The sequence below is a fragment of the Pan troglodytes genome, chromosome 10, assembly GCF_028858775.2.
Source record: "Pan troglodytes isolate AG18354 chromosome 10, NHGRI_mPanTro3-v2.0_pri, whole genome shotgun sequence".
In the NCBI taxonomy this organism is placed as follows: Eukaryota; Metazoa; Chordata; class Mammalia; order Primates; family Hominidae; genus Pan; species Pan troglodytes.
The window spans coordinates 39,698,175-39,714,661 of record NC_072408.2 but is presented as its reverse complement, the minus strand read 5'-3'; the positions used below and the strand labels follow the sequence as shown (position 1 = coordinate 39,714,661).

General features: G+C 48.2%; 2 protein-coding genes and 1 long non-coding RNA gene across 12 annotated transcripts in view; 1 reads left to right on the top strand and 2 right to left on the bottom strand.

Moving 5' to 3' along the window:
- The window catches only part of CS (citrate synthase), a 38,733-nt gene extending 28,395 nt beyond the window's left edge, over positions 1 to 10,338 (bottom strand). For 2 of the 10 annotated variants that reach the window (XM_063786553.1, XM_063786554.1), the window contains exons 1-2: positions 300 to 345; positions 114 to 174 (exon numbers count right to left, since the gene is read on the bottom strand). In XM_063786553.1, coding sequence (XP_063642623.1) covers positions 114 to 155 — 42 coding nt within the window. In that variant the 5' untranslated portion in view covers positions 156 to 174; positions 300 to 345. Of the gene's footprint in view, positions 1 to 113; positions 347 to 9,931; positions 10,114 to 10,268 lie in introns of those variants that run through there. The other 8 variants (XM_063786557.1, XM_063786555.1, XM_063786552.1 and 5 more) reach the window with 7 other exon arrangements.
- On the top strand, positions 51 to 14,682 carry LOC104001516 (uncharacterized). Its single transcript, XR_673346.4, has 3 exons — positions 51 to 141; positions 12,350 to 12,442; positions 14,471 to 14,682. It is a non-coding gene; the product is annotated as an uncharacterized LOC104001516 (long non-coding RNA).
- CNPY2 (canopy FGF signaling regulator 2) lies at positions 10,385 to 16,298 on the bottom strand. The gene is made up of 6 exons (XM_003313586.7): positions 15,763 to 16,298; positions 15,072 to 15,184; positions 14,793 to 14,908; positions 11,168 to 11,371; positions 10,915 to 11,011; positions 10,385 to 10,552 (listed from the first exon to the last, which is right to left on the bottom strand). The coding sequence occupies exons 2-6, from the start codon at positions 15,157 to 15,159 to the stop codon at positions 10,509 to 10,511; spliced, it is 549 nt and encodes a 182-aa protein (XP_003313634.1). The 5' UTR covers positions 15,160 to 15,184; positions 15,763 to 16,298; the 3' UTR covers positions 10,385 to 10,508.
- Positions 16,299 to 16,487: the final 189 nt, after the last annotated feature.

Below are 16,487 nucleotides of genomic sequence, written 5' to 3'. Positions count from 1 at the left end.
CTTTAAGGCGCGCAGAGTGCGCACGGGTGTGGGAGGGAGACCCCGGCGCCGGAGGGCCTGCGGTCGCCTCAGCCCCACCCTGGGACGGCGTGCTCCCTCCCCTCGCTGCTCACCTTAGTTCCCAAGAGCCGGGCGGCCGCAGTAAGTAAAGCCATGGCGGGCGATCTCCGGGATCTGGTGGGGAGGTAAGAAAGGGAGAGAGCTGCGGCAGGAACAGGAGCCGCCGCCGCTGCACCAGAGGCCGCGCCGACGGGTTGACAAGGTTGAAAGGAGGCGGCTGAGGGAAAGAGTAGACGAACCGGCGGCGGCGCCCAGCCCGGGGTCCTCAAGGAGGCCCCGCCCACTGGCCGGAACCCGAGCCCGCCCCTCTCAGGGGACTCTCCCCGGGCCCGGCCATTGGTCCGGTATGGAAGCGGGGCGGGACCTTAGCCCTTGACAGCAGTTGTGACGGGGAGGATTGGACCGCCCGGATTAGAGCTAATTAAGGGTGGATGGGTGGCGGGCGGGGAAGTGCGGGTGGCTAAATAGGTGCCTGATAACTCAGTTAACTTCCCTCTTGGCTTTTCCCTTTGATCTTAACACGTTTGGGGTTATCTCTGAGGCGAATACTAAAGGAGACGCTCCAGGACTCGACCTCTGAAGGTCCTTGGAGCCAATTCCGTAATATGCTATCATGGAAACTGATCATTGCCTGATCCTTCTACCGCCTTGGCGCGCTTTCTCGAGGAATGTCTTTGGTTAATGGCTTCACGGCCATGGAGGGGACATCATGTGGACAACAGGCTAGGATGCCAGAGTTAGCTGCTCGGTGGAGATCATTTGAGGTCAGCAGAGGCCACGATATTATAGATACTAACAGACCCCGATATGGGGAGAAAAGCAAAAGCAGGAGCCTGAATATCCAGTGCTTTGTGAGCTGTCAGTTCTGTGTATAATGGCAGGAAATCCAAGTCTTAACTGCGCCCTTACTATGAAGGCTTTCAGAGCCGGCCACAGCTTCTGGGTCATGGGCATTAGTCTCACTGCCACTCTGGTCACGTAACCCCACACAGCAGCTCACCCCACTTTAGCCACAGATTATGAGCCGCAGACTAGCCCCTCATCGAAGATCCCCTTTGGTCACATTCTCCAGGGCCTCTGGGCCACTTCTCCTACTTGGCAGTCTTCTATGCTCTCTTGTGCTCCCCAGAGACCATGACACGACCCTGAAGTGATATTCCACACCACTTTCTAAATCCTTTGGGTAGACGAGGCTTCAGGACTTTTGTGCCTCCCTAAGCCTGTCGTAGTCATTGACCCCAAGGACCAGAGCATCTTATCTACAAACCTCCAGCCCCAAGTGAAAAGCCTTTTTTTTTGGAGACAGATCTTGCTCTGTAGCTGAGGCTGGATTGCAGTGGTGCGATCTCAGCCTCCTGAGTAGCTGGGATTATAGGCGCCCGCCACCACGCCCAGCTAATTTTTGTATTCTTAGTAGAGATGGGGTTTTGCCATGTTGGTCAGACTGGTCTCGAAATCCTGACCTCAGGTGATCCACCCGCCTCGGGCTCCCAAAGTACTGGGATTACAGGCGTGAGCCACCGTGCCCAGCTGTGAATAGCCCTTTTATCTCACCACATAGCAGTAACAAAGATCAGAGGTCTCAGTATCCACCTAAGCCAGGTTTAGATAGATCTCCTTTACAAAGAACCGAGTTTCTAGCTTGGACTTGGAAAAAGAGATAGAAAACCCCTATTTTCTCTTCTTAATTTTCTTTATACTCAGCTTCACACCTAACAACCAATGCTCTTCTGGCCTGGGGATCAGATAGTTAGGTCTCAGGAAAAAACTTTAGGCAATGCTCCAGAGGAGCACTGACCTCAGCTACCTTTGAAGACCCCGGTGACTTCAAAGCTTCACTGATCAATATTTGTTCCCCATTTAGCATCTCATAAAGGATTTCCACATAACCCTAGAATAGTCTGACCTGGTTCCTTTTCTCAGATTAATTATCCACAGAGACTAACCAGCAGACCACAGGACTGAACTTCAGTGCCCCAGGATGAGACTACCAAAGGGACAATTATTGAGAGGCCACAGGATCATCTGTCTTGGAGCTTTAGTGATTGGGTGGGGAACAGCAATGCTCTAAGCCTCTCGACACTGGGTCCCAGAGCCCCTAGTGCCATGGGGACTTTATGGACTTGTTTTGAAGTTGTCCAATCCTGACATCGACTGCTATAAGGGCAATTGGAAAGCACAGGATCAAAGGGGCTAACTGGCATCTCCCAGGAGCTGGCCTAGATTCCGTCTCAACACTGATGGGACCTGGGGAGGTGGAGAGAATGTTAAGGAAGAAAGATTGGCATGAATAAAGCAGCCAAGTGAGCTCTAGGTCCAGGTATAACTAAGTGCTTGGGAACTTGAAGGGGCAAGGGAGAGAAGGCTGAGAATTTAGATTGTTGTGACCTTGGGAGGACCTCTTTAAAGTGTAGGGAGGCAATAGCACCCCCTAGTGGCAAAGGACAAGCGGGCTAATAAAATCTAAATTTAAACCCTTAAACTACAAGGTAAACCAAACGCCTCTATTTAATAGATAATAGCTAAAACTTAAACTGGAGGATCCCTTACTATTTGCAGATACTATCTAAATGTGGAACATGCATTATCTTTTTTTTTTTTTTTTTTTTTGGAGATAGAGTCTTGTTCTGTTGCCCAGCCTGGAGTGCAGTGGTATGATCTCGGCTCACTGCAACCTCCACCTCCTAGGTGGCACACGCCGCCACGCCTGGCTAATTTTTTTTTTTTTTTTTTTCTATTTTAGTAGAGATGGGGTTTCACCATGTTGCCCAGGCTGGTCTCCAAAGTGCTAGGATTACAGGCATGAGCCACTGTGCCTGGCCTGGAATGTGCATTATCTTAATCTTCACAACAACTCTAAGTTTCAAGGTATTAAAAAATAAAAAGAAGAGAAAACCAAGACTTAGATGAAGTATCCTACCCAGTGTCATAGCTTGTAATTGGCATGACTATAAATTCAGACCAAGGTCAGCATTACTAGGCTGTATTTCTTTTTCTTTTTTTTTTTTTTGAGATGGAGTCTCACTGTGTAGCCCAGGCTGGAGCGCAGTGGCACAATCTCAGCTCACTGCAACCTCTGCCTCCCTGGTTCAAGCGATTCTTCTGCCTCCGCCTCCCGAGTAGCTGGGGTTACGGGCGCATGCCACCACACTCAGCTAATTTTTGTATTTTTAGTAGAGACAAGGTTTCACTATGTTGGCCAGGTTGGCCACTGCGCCTGGCCCTAAGCTGTATGTCTTACATGATGATTATGATTTTTTTTTTTTTGAGAGAAGGTCTTGCTCTGTAACCCAGGCTGGAACGCAGTGGCATGATCGTTGCTCACTGCTGCCCAACTTCCTGGCCTCAAGCGATCCTCCCACCTCACTCTCCCAAGTAGCTGGGACTACAGGTACTCACCACCACACCTGGCTAATTTTTCCTTTTTTTTTTTTTTAGAGACAGGGTCTTGCTATGTTGCCCAGGCTGGTCTTGAACTTCTGGGCTCAAGTGATCCTCCTTCCTTGGTCTCCCAAAGTGTTGGGATTACAAGCATGAGCCACCACATCTGGCAATTGTGAACTATTAGCTGCAACTCAGTAAGGGGATTTTTGAGTCACTGTCAACTGTCTCCTGGAGACATCAACTCACTGTGTTGCTATAAAGATATTTCGGCCGGGCATGGTGGCTCACGCCTGTAATCCCAGCACTTTGGGAGGCTGAGGCGGGTGGATCATGAGGTCAGGAGATTGAGACCATCCTGGTTAACACGGTGAAACCCCGTCTCTACTAAAAATACAAAAAATTAGCCAGGTGTGGTGGCGGGCGCCTGTAGTCCCAGCTACTCGGGAGGCTGAGACAGGAGAATGGCGCAAACCCAGGAGGCGGAGCTTGCAGGGAGCCGAGATTGTGCCACTGCACTCCAGCCTGGGCAACAGAGCGAGACTCCGTCTCAAAAATAAATAAATAAATAAATAAATAAAAAGATATTTAAGCCAAGCAAGGTGGAATGTGCCTGTAGTTTCAGTTGCTAGGGAGGCTGAGGCAGGAGGATTGCTTGAACCCAGGAGTTTGAGGCTATAGTGCCTAATGATCATGCCTGTGAACAGCCACTGTACTCCAGATTGGGCAACATAGTGAGACCTTGTCTCTAAAAAAAACATAAAAATAAAAGATAAGGAACTATAGTCTTACTCATCTGTAAAGACTTTCACATCCATATGTGAACTAGATAATAAATGGTGACTCCCAGAATACATAAAGGTAGGAGAGACAAACATTCAGCATTTGAAATGACCAGAAAGGGGGCTGGGTGTGGTTTCTCATGCCTATAATCCCAGGCGTGGTAGTCTCAGCACTTTGGAAGGCCAAGGCAGGAGGATCACCTGAGACCAGGAATTCAAGTCCACTCTGGGCAACATGATGAAATTCCACCTCTATAAAAAATGTAAAAATTAGCCAGTCCAGGTGGTGTGCGCCTATAGTCCCAGCTACTGGGGCGGCTGAGGTTGGAGGATCAGTTGAGCTCAGGAGATTGAGGCTACAGTGAGCCATGATCATACCACTGCACTCCATGTACTCCATTCCAGCCTGGGCGACTGAGCAAGCTTGTCTCAAATACTACAGCCCAGGCATTGTGGCTCACTCCTGTAATCCCAGAATTTTGGGAGGCCAAGACAGGCAGATTACTTGAGGTCAGGAGTTTGAGACCAGCCTGGCCAACATGTTGAAACCCCGTCTCTACTAAAAATACAAAAATTAGGCCGGGCGCGGTGGCTCATGCCTGTAATCCCAGCACTTTGGGAGACCGAGGCGGGCAGATCACCTGAGGTTGGGAGTTTGAGACCAGCCTGACCAACATGGAGAAACCCTGTCTTTACTAAAAATACAGAATTAGCCGGGCGTGGTGGTGCATGTCTGTAATCCCAGCTACTTGGGAGCCTCAGATAGGAGAATCACATGAGCAGGGGAAGCAGAGGTTGCAGTGAGCCGAGATTGCATCACTGCGCTCCAGCCTGGGCAAGAGCGAGACTCTGTCTCAAACAACAACAACCGCAAAAACAAACAAAAAATGACCAGAAAGGTAAAAGGGGTGTCTTATAAGGAATAGTCAGGAAAAATGACTGAACAGAGGATATAATGCTTTTCCACTACAGATTACTAGAATCAGAGGGCATACATTCAAACTTGGAGACAGTTTTTCAAGCCATATTTAAAAAGTGCTACTTTATACAGCCACTTGGAGACTCCACTACATAGAATGAGGTATAACAGAAAGATGACTGGACTAGGGATTGGAGGATGACTGGACTACGGATTAGAGGATCACTGGGGTTGAAGTCTTGGCTCCTCGCTGACTAGCAAGACACTTAATCTCTCTGAGCTTAGTTTCTTCATCTATAAAATAGGAATAACATCTATTTCTTAGAGTTGTAAAGATTAAATGAGGCCAGGCAAGGTGGCTCACATTTGTAATCCTGGCACTTTGGGAGGCCAAGAGGATCACTGGAGCCCAGGAGTTTGAGACCAGCCTGGGCAAAACAGCAAGATCCCATCTCTACGAAACATTTTTTAAGTTAGTTGGGCCTGGTGATGCGCGTCTGTAGTCCCAGCTACTCAGGAGGCTGAGGTGGGAGCATTGCTGGAGCCTGGGAGGTGGAGGTTGCAGTGAGCCATAATCTCACCACTGTACTCCAGCCTGGACAACACAGCAAAACCCTGTCTCAAAAAAAAAAAAAAAAAAAAAAAAAGATTAAATGAGTGTGTATGTGCTTGTTATACAAGTATTCAGCATATATTATTTCCCTTCCCCATGCTATTTATTCCTATTTATTTATGACAGGGTCTGGCTCTGTCACCCAGGCTGGAGTGCAGTGGCAAGATCTCAGCTCACGGCAACCTCCTGGGCCCAAGCCACCCTCCCACCTCAGCCTCCTGGGTGGCTGGGACTACAGGTGTGCCCTGCCTGGTTAATTTTTGTATTTTTTGTAGAGATGGGGTTTCTCCATGTTGCCCAGGCTGGTCTTGAACTCCTGAACTAAAGTGATCCGCTGCCTCAGCCCCCAAAACTGCTGGGATTACAGGCGTGAACCACTGCACCTGGCCCCTGTCCTATATTTAAAGGAATATTGTACCTATGAATGCTTTTTAAGTTAAAAAATCCTATAAAAGTTTTTTTTTTTTTTTTTCAGCCAGGCAGTGGCTCATGCCTGTAATCCCAGCACTTCGGGAGGCCAAAGTGGGTGGATCATTTCAGATCAGGAGTTCAAGACCAGTCTGGCCAACATGGTGAAACCCCACCTCTATTAAAAATACAAAAATTAGCCGGGCATGGTGGCAGGCACCTGTAGTCCCAGCTACTTGGGAGGCTGAGGCAGGAGAATCACTTGAACCTGGGAGGTGGAGGTTGCAGTGAGTCGAGATCATGCCACTTCACTTTTTTTTTTTTTTTTTTTTTGAGACAGGGTCTTGCTCTGTCGCCCAGGCTGGAGTGCAGTGGCGAGATCATGACTCACTGCAATCTCGACCTCCCTGGCTCAAGCAGTCCTCCCACCTTAGCCTACTGAGTAGCTAGGACTACAGATGCCTGCCACTATACCCAGCTAATTTTTTTGCATAGACAGGGTTCTGCTATGTTGTCCAGGGTGGTCTCAAACTCCTGGGCTCAAAAGATCCTCCTGCCTCAGCCTCCCAAAGTGTTGGGATTATAGGTGTGAGCCACTGCATCTGGACTAAACCTTTTTTTGAGTCTCACTTTATTGCCCAGGCTGAAGTGCAGTGGCGCAATCTTCACTGTAACCTCTGCCTCCCTAGTAGCTGGGATTATAGGCACATGCCACTACACCTGGCTAATTTTTGTATTTTTGGTAGAGATGGGTTTTTGGCATGTTGCCCAGGCTTGGTCTCGAACTCCTGGCCTCAATTGATCTGTCCACCTCGGCATCCCCAAGTGCTGGGATTACAGGCATGAGCCACTGCGCCCAGCCCTAAAACGTATTTCTAAAGGACAAAATTTTCACATAATAAACTTTCCTGTTATATCTGTACCTCATTTAACACTGTCTTCGGAAATGTTTGTTAAGTTCTAACATTTTACTGATAAACTAAGTTAGAAGGCATCTGAAGCTTGATCAGATTTACAAGGTTAAGAGCATATGCTCTACCAAATACTGGGCTATAATTTATTATAATGAACCTCCAGAGGGTTCAGATAAATTCATGCATTCCTTGTGATATGAATTAAAACGTGTGCAAAGCCAGGCATGGTGGTGCTTGCCTGTAATCCTAGAAACTCAGGAGGCCAAGGCAGGAGGATTGCTTGAAGCCAGGAGTTAGAGGCTGCAATGAGTTATGATCATGCCATTTCACTCCAGCCTGGGCAACAGAGCAAGACCCCTGTCTCGCTAAGATAGTAATAATAATAATGATAATAATAAAAAAAATAAGAGGTTTACAAAGTGTATCTTCCTGCTGGGCACGGTGGCTCACGCCTGTAATCCCAACACTTTGGGAGGCTGAGGCAGGCGGGTTACTTGAAGCCAGGAGTTTGAGACCAGCCTGGCCAACATGGTGAAACACTGTCTCTACAAAAAACTCAAAAATTAGCTGGGCATGATGGCACATGCCTGTAATCCTAGCTACTTGGGAGGCTGAGTCAGGAAAATCGCTTGAACCAGGAGGTGGAGGTTGCAGTAAGCCGAGATTGCACCACTGCACTTCAGCCTGGGCGACAGAGCGAGACTCTGCCTCAGGAAAACAAAAAACAAAAAACAAAAAAACCCCACAAAGTGTATCCTTAATCAAGCCTAGAAAGTAACATCCACCCTTTCCTATATAGGACATATCCTTTGTGTACCAATGACAAAGTCTCTCCAGCTGGAGAGTTCTTAACAGCTGTACTTTGACAAACCAGAAAGGTGCATCACAAGTAACTTGTTACTGATTAACATTAAATTTATTTATTTAAAACTATGAATAATTTGTTTTCTAAATTAAAACAGTTTTAAGTTTCCAGAAGAGAACTCTCTTTATTGTATTTGAGACAGGGTCTCACTCTGTTGCCTAGGCTAGAGTGCAGTAGTGCAATCACAGCTCAGTGCAGCCTCAGCCTCCTGGGTTCGAGAGATCTTGCCACCTTGGCCTCCAGAGTCGCTGGAACCACAGGTGCACACCATTATGCCGGCTAATTTTTGTATTTTTTGTAGTGATGGGGTCTCACTATATTGCCTAGGCTGGTCTCAAACTCCTGGACTCAAGTGATCGTGATCCTTCCACCTTGGCCTCCCAAAGTGTTGGGATTATGGGCACGAGCCACCGCATTTGGCTTGAAGAGTACTCTCATTTATACTTCTGATAAGCTTTCTGATGGAAAAGAAAGGCATTTTTAGGCACGAAGCACGAAATGGACAGCACCTTGGGTATACTTTCAGGGACATGAAAAAATGTAATTATACTTATATGCATCATAGAAGAAAAAATAAGGTTTATAATAGTTGGTTTGGAAAACTAGAGCGAACACAGCATTTCTTATGGATGATGGGAGAAGATGGAATTAACACCAGGCTGATATTAGTTGACAACAAATATCAGAGTGCTTGCTCTGTGCTCTAGTTAATTTGTCAGATTTCACAGGGATTTTTGGTACAAGAAAGCTTTGTGGAATATATGCATTCTATGCGCCAGGCTTAGTGCAAGGTATTATTAGAGAAAAAAGACTTAAAATAGAAGGTACTCTATAGCTATATTAGATCAGATCGGCACTTGGGAAAGTTAGCTTATAGACCCAGTTTTGCCATTAAATACAGAACTTCATAAAGTTCTATGGCTTCTCTGGGCCTCAGCTTCTTCATCAATAAAATGGGCAGAGGTGAACCAGACGACCTCTAAGGTTCCTTTAGATTCTAAAATGATGTAATTTTTAAAACCTTTGAAATGTTTATTCAGGTCTTCTCTCCTTGAGGTGTTCTTGGGACCGGAGATATTCCATTTGATACCCTGAGACAACCATACCTCAAGCTCAGAGTGTTTTAAGAATTTTCCGCTAGGCGCGGTGGCTCACACCAGTAATCCCAGCATTTGGGGAGGCCAAGGCGGGCGGATCATGAGGTCAGGAGATCGAGACCACCCTGGCTAACACGGCGAAACCCTGCCTCTACTAAAAATACAAAAAAATTAGCCAGTGCAGGCCGGGCGCGGTGGCTCATGCCTGTAATCCCAGCAGTTTGGGAGGCCAAGGTGGGTGGATCACGAAGTCAGGAGATCGAGACCATCCTGGCTAACATGGTGAAACCCCGTCTCTACTAAAAATACAAAAAATTAGCCGGGTGTGGTGGCGGGTACCTATAGTCCCAGCTATTCGGGAGGCTGAGGCAGGAGAATGGCGTGAACCCGGGAGGCGAAGCTTGCAGTAAGCCGAGATCGCACCACTGTACTCCAGCCTGGGCGATAGAGTGAGACTCTGTCTCACAAAAAAAAAAAAAAAAAAAATTAGCCGGTGTGGTGGCGGGCGCCTGTAGTCCCAGCTACTCGGGAGGCTGAGTCAGGATAATGGCGTGAACCTAGGAGGCAGAGCTTGCAGTGAGCCGAGATCGCGCCACTGTACTCCAGCCTAGGCGACAGAGCGGGACTCCATCTCAGAAAAAAAAAGAAAAAAAGAATTTTCCAAAAGAAGGTATCCTTTAGGTTTTCATCCCTATGCCCCAGTCTGGAATCTCTACACACAGAATTGTGGACAGACTTATAGTCCAGATTGACAATGGCTAGTGATAGAGGTAAGAAAGATACACTTTATTGTTGCCACTGGCATCAAATTTAAAAGCTTAGGCTGGCAAGCAAGGCCTCTCATTAAACAACCTTCCTTACCTCGTCTGTCCCTATCCGATAAAGCCCTTACTTTTCAGCTGAGTTGGTCACATCCATTTTCCCCTTCCTGTCTCTGTTCTTGCTGGTCCCTCCATCTGGATGGGCAGGGAAGGAAGAATAATGCATATCCGTTATTTCCTTCAAGACCAAGCCCTGTCTTACTTTATGTTTCAACAGCCATGAACACAAGGGATTTCTAGAATTCTACACTACCATACTCCCCTGCTTCCTCATGGAGGTTCCTCTATTCTCCACAATTAGACTCTAAAGACGTGGTATTGAGTGGGCACTGACTGAAAGCTTATCTAGTTTATGAGTGGAGTGGAATCTCAGAAGGTAGAAGAATTAAAGGTTCAGGCCTCTCCTACCTTTATCCTGTATCAATCCCAAAACTCTTCTTTCTCCTCCATTATCTTTCCTGTCTATAACTCCTTATCTTCAAGCTTAATGTAAGGGCAATTCCAAGCATGAAAAGACAACACAGTTTGTACTTTTGGTTTCATATTTTTTCAGTTCATTTCAGTAAAAACATAATATATAAAAGGCATTGCCACCATTTTCCCCTCCTGGGGGTGATCCATCAAGCCAGTGTGGGCTGCTCCAGTGGTTCATAGCTCATCATGCGATATGTGCAGGGCATGGTCACAAAGATCTGCAAATGGCAAACAATTTAAAGGAATATGCCATTCTTATACTGATATATGCCAGTATCAAGAAAATTTCCCAGACCAAGCTGACACAAACACACACCAACCACCATTCTGCAGAATATATGCTTATAAATGATAAAACATCCCCACTGTCCTCTCACCTGTATCTCAGGGTCAAGGGGACACAAATTCTGAAAGCTGACAGAAAATGTGGAGGAACACCCCAAGTCCCTAAGTCAAGGGAAATGGAAGACAGCTCTTGACCTAATACCAGAGGTTTCTGGGATGGGGGTGTATGGGTGAGTTAGGGAATGTCAGGTTCCACAGAGCTACTAGAACAGGAGATAAAGTGGGGGCAGCTTACCTGTTCGCTTACTGCAAAGTTTGTCTTTAACATTGTCAGCCTCTCGGGAAAAGAATTCAATGAGTTCATCCTCGTATTCCTCCACAATGCTCTCACACTGCCAACCCAAGGGAGAAATGGGTGACACAGGGCAATAAGAGGCCTCTTGCCTTCACTTCCAAAGAGGAGGACAAGGATATCAGCCTAACTTTCTAATTGGTTCTCCAACAACCCCTTAATGTCCAAGAACCAGCTACCGATTCCCATAGCTCACCGCAAACTTGAGGGTGCCGCTGATATCTGAGTCGATTCGGATGCCTTGTAGGTCCAGTTCACTGGATTCTCCATTCCGGCCCACTACACGTACGTAGTTCTTGCGATGGGTGGAAGGATCAATCTGTTCCCCATACTCCTTCATCCGGTCACATATCTCCTCCAGCAGCTCTGTGAGGTGGGCCTCTGAGCGGGCATAAGGCACCTAGAAATGTCCTCAGCCTTGGGTCACTCTCTTCTACCTCTGTACATTAGTAATTTATATCCTTACTTTTCTTTCCAAATCTAGCTCCAACAACCTATTCTAAAAAGCTTTCCCTAATTGATTTTAATTCGTTTTGTTTGTTTGTTTGTTTTTTGAGATGGGGTTTTGCTCTTGTTGCCCAGGCTGGAGTGCATTGGCGCCATCTCGGCTTATTGCAACCTCTGCCTCCTGGGTTCAAGTGATTCTCCTGCCTCAGCCTCCTGAGTAGCTGGGACTACAGGCATGCACCACCACACCCAGCTAACTTTTGTATTTTTAGTAGAGATGGGGTTTCTCTGTGTTGGTCGGGCTGGTCTCAAACTCCAGACCTCAGGTGATCTGCCTGCCTCGGCATCCCAAAGTGCTGGGATTACAGACGTGAGCCACTGTGCCCGGCCTAGTGTGGTTTTCATTTTATTTATTTATTTATTTATTTATTTTTTTGAGACGGAGTCTCACTCTTTCGCCCAGGCTGGACTGCAGTGGCACTATCTTGGCTCAGTGCAAGCTCCGCCTCCAGGGTTCACACCATTCTCCTGCCTCAGCCTCCCGGGTAGCTGGGACTACAGGCGCCCACCACCACGCCCAGCTAATTTTTTGTATTTTTAGTAGAGACGGGGTTTCACCATGTTAGCCAGGATGGTCTCGATCTCCTGACCTAGTGATCCGCCCACCTTGGCCTCCCCAAGTGCTGGGATTACAGGCATGAGCCACCGTGCCCGGCCTGGTTTTAAATTAATATGGTTTACTTGATAGTTTCAAAATACTTCTTTTTTTTTTTGAGACAGGCCTCACTCTGTTGCCCAGGCTGGAGTGCAGTGGTGTGATGACTGAGGCTCACTACAGTTTGGATCTCCCAGGCTTAGGTGATCCTCCCACCTCAGCCTCACACAGGTGCACACCACCACACCCAGCTACTTTTTTGTATTTTTTTTGTAGAGACGGGGTCTTGCCATGTTGCCCAGGCTGGTCTCGAACTCCTGTGCTCAAGTGATCTGCCTGCCTTGGCCTCCCAGAGTGCTGGGATTACAGGTATGAGCCACTGTACTTGGCAGTAGTTTCAACTATATGATTTTATTTTACCTCATTGTACAATTCTTTTTTTTTTTCTTTTTTTTTTTGAGATGGAGTTTCACTCTTGTTGCCCAGGCTGGAGTGCAATGGCGCGATCTCGGCTCACCGCAACCTCCACCTCCCGGGTTCAAGTGATTCTCCTGCCTCAGCTTCCCGAGTAGTTGGGATTACAGGCATGTGCCACCACGCCCAGCTAATTTTGTATTTTTAGTAGAGACGGGGTTTCTCCATGTTGGTCAGGCTGGTCTCAAACTCCCGACTTCAGGTAATCCACCCGCCTCAGCCTCCCAAAGTGCTGGGACTACAGGCATGAACCACCGTGCCCGGCACCTCATTGTACAATTCTAAGAAACAAGACAGTTAACATTAGCTCCAAGTTATAAACAGAATTTTTTGATTAACCTGATCAACTTATACTTCTAATTTCTATAGATGAAGATAATTTTTTTTTAATTATAGTTTAAGTTCTGAGATACATGTGCAGAACGTGCAGGTTTGTTGCATAGGTATACATGTGCCATGGTGGTTTGCTACACCCATCAACCTGTCATCTACATTAGGTATTTCTCCTAATGCTATCCCTCCCCTAGTCCCCCACACCCCAACAGGACCTGATGTGTGACGTTCCCCTCCCTGTGTCCATGTGTTCATTAATATTTTATTTCTGGCCGGGCGTGGTGGCTCACGCCTGTAATCCCAGCACTTTGAGAGGCCGAGGAGGGTGGCTCACTTGAGGTCAGGAGTTCGAGACCATCCTGACCAACATGGAGAAACCCTGTCTCTACTAAAAATACAAAATTAGCCAGGTGTGGTGGTGCATGCCTGTAATCCCAGCTACTCGGGAGGCTGAGGCAGGAGAATCGCTTGAACCCGGGAGGCAGAGGGTGCGGTGAGCCGAGATCGCGTCATTGCACTCTAGCCTGGGCAACAAGCCCTAAACTCCATCTCAAAAAAAAAAAAATAATAATTTTGTTTAAATTGAGACTAATATCCTCAGTAAGCACAGTATTAAAGACGTAGTGTAGGCTCTGTGAACAACAGCTATTAAAGTACCATAATCTTTTTTCTTTTTTTTTTTGAGAGGAGTCTCGCTGTGTCGCCCAGGCTAGAGTGCAGTGGTACCATCTCAGCTCACTGCAAGCTCTGCCTCCCGAGTTCACGCCATTCTTTTCATCTCAGCCTCCTGAGTAGCTGGGACTACAGGCACCCACCACCACGCCCGGCTAATTTTTTGTATTTTTAGTAGAGACGGGGTTTCACCATGTTAGCCAGGATGGTTTTGATCTCCTGACCTTGTGATCTGCCCACCTCAGCCTCCCAAAGTGCTGGCATTATGGGCGTGAGCCACCGTGCCCGGCCTTTTTTTTTTTTTTCAAGACAGAGTTTTGTTCTTGTCAACCAGACTAGAGTGCAGTGGTGCGATCTTGGCTCACTGCAACCTCTGCCTCCTGGGTTCAAGTGATTCTCCTGCCTCAGCCTCCTGAGTAGCTGGGACTATAGCCATGAGCCACCACGCCTGGCTACTTTTTTGTATTTTTAGTAGAGACGGAGTTTCACCATGTTGGCCAGGCTGGTCTCGAACTTCTAACCTCAGGTGATCTGCCTGCCTCGGCCTCCCAAAGTGCTGGGTTTTGGTTTTTTTTTTTGAGACAGGGTCTTGCTATGTTTCCCAGGCTGGAGTGCAGTGGCATGATCACGGCTTACTGCAGCCTCGACCTCCTGGGCTCAAGTGATCGTCCCACCTCAGCCTTCCAAGTAGCTGTCACTACAGGCACATGCCACCATGCACTGCTAACTTTTACATTTTTTTGTAGAGTTGGTGTTTTGCCATGATGCCCAGGCTAGCACTGTAATCTTAACATTGCCTTATATATTGCTTATTAGATACACCTTTGTGTACATGTGTGTTGTTTTCGATTAAAATTTCCTAATTATGAGGATAAGACCTTTTATTCTTATTTCTGTTTTTTCATTTTTTATTTTTAGCTCCGACTCAGATTTTGAACGGATGTTTGCATGTATACCACAGTGCTACATTAAAAACCAGTCATGTGGATGTGGAGAAGGGTGCTGATCAGGACTCCCTGTTTGCTAACAAATTCTACAGCAGAAACAAAGTATTAAGGTTTGCAGCCAGGAAGCAAGTGCATGGGGAATAAGCCTGCAGCTTCTTCCAAATGAGACAGAGCCAAATCTTTTTTCTGAGTCTGTTTTCTTCATTTCTATTAAACCAAGGTCCTTTTTAAGCAGTCGAATTTCATCCAAAGCCAGAGTGAGCTACTTTGTTTGGGGGAACAGTAACAGTTACCTCCACCACTGACTGGCTGCCATCTGGATTGATCCGGAAAGATCCCATCTGAATGGTCTTCTTGGGGTCCACCTGGGCAATTTCCCATTCTAGTTCATCCACCAGAGCCCTGCATGCTGGTGGAAGAGGAGAGAATGAGAGCAGGGGACAGGGTAGGGGGTAGGGTGTGAGGAGAATGGGATCAACCCAGGATTTCCATTCATCCTTCTCCCAGGCCTTGGATCTCATGCCCTCCCAAGGCTCTGCTTCCTCCACTTCTTTTTCCCGTTGTGCCTTTACCTCCACAGTGGAGATCCTGGCTCCTCCGAGCCCAGGCGGTTCCCAGCAGGGCCCCCAGAAGCAGGGCCAGCCAACCCCAGCCTTTCATCTTTAGCGTAATGGGGTCGCTCCACCTGGGTTTGAGTGGGAATAAAACATAAGTGTGAGGAGCCGACTCCATTTTTCCCTGACCCCCCCAATCCTCACCCCAAGGCTTTCAAAGGCCTCATTGTGACTCTGGCTCTACTTTCCAGGAAATGGCCGGGACACAAAGGGGCTTCTCTGTTCCAGCGCTTGAGGGCTGTGATTCCCCCAGGGTGGTGGGTGGGAGCGCGAGCTCAGGACTTGCGGCTCAGCCCCAGACTCTACGTGGATAGGTGAGGCCCTAAGTGTTGGTACTTTAGCACTGCATGCCTAGGGTTCACGGGGCTTTGTGGCAGCTACAGGAGGTAAGTTGGCGATTACGTGAGGACTACAGGCACTAGGGAACTGCCGGCAGGGAGCCCTCAGTCAGGCCAGGAGGCCAGCGAGGAGAGCAATAACTAGGGCCCATTTGGATCCTGCACCGAAGATTCCTGCGTCCCCACCTCCAGCCCGTAAGTGATTACCCGTACGGACACCAGCCCCCTTTCTAAGGACTCCGCCATTGCTTTCGCTTCAGTCCATCCCCAACCCTCAGCGCCCAGCGCCTCGCCGCCCGCATCCGTCCCACCTCTGCTCCCAGGGCCGCCGCCGTGGCCCAAGCGCTGGAAGACCGCTGGACTCTCACTTTGGCCCCAGTGGCTCCCGAAACTACACCTGGCTGCAGGGAGCAGGGCTGTCCAGGACTCTCCAGAGCGCTTCGCCGCCTGCCACACACGGGGTGTCCCGGCGACCGCCTGACCCAGCTCCCCTGACGCTAACTGGTACCTAAGCGGGACTCCAGCGTGCTGCGGTGCGAGCCCCAATCAGACACCGACCCCAAACCCGCCCCTCCAAACTCTCGCGCGAACAGGCAGCTTAGGAGAGGCTCCCGAACAGCAAGGACCCCGGTCAATCGCCGAAGGACCCAGACTTGCGTGGCGAACAGATCCACGTGACCACCAGGGGTCAGCCGTAGAATAGGAGTGGCCTTAAGCGACGACAGAGTCCGGGCGTGCTGTATGGGAGCGGCTAGTCGTGCGCGTGAGCCAGCCCAGGTGGGCTAGGACCTTCAAAACGGTGCGCTGCCGGCCAGCGAGCAGTCCAGGTTTCAATACACAGGAAACTACATCTCCCAGGAAGCACCGCAGCACCGGACCCATCTTTGTGAGCAACTACAAGTCTCAAGCTATCCTGGGACCTGTAGTTTGTCGGCTTACACAATTAACGGAAACCATACTGTACATCTTCAGTCTGACTTAGGGTACTGGGCAGCTATAGCAAAGACCCAGCATTGCCCAGAAAAGGCATAAATTA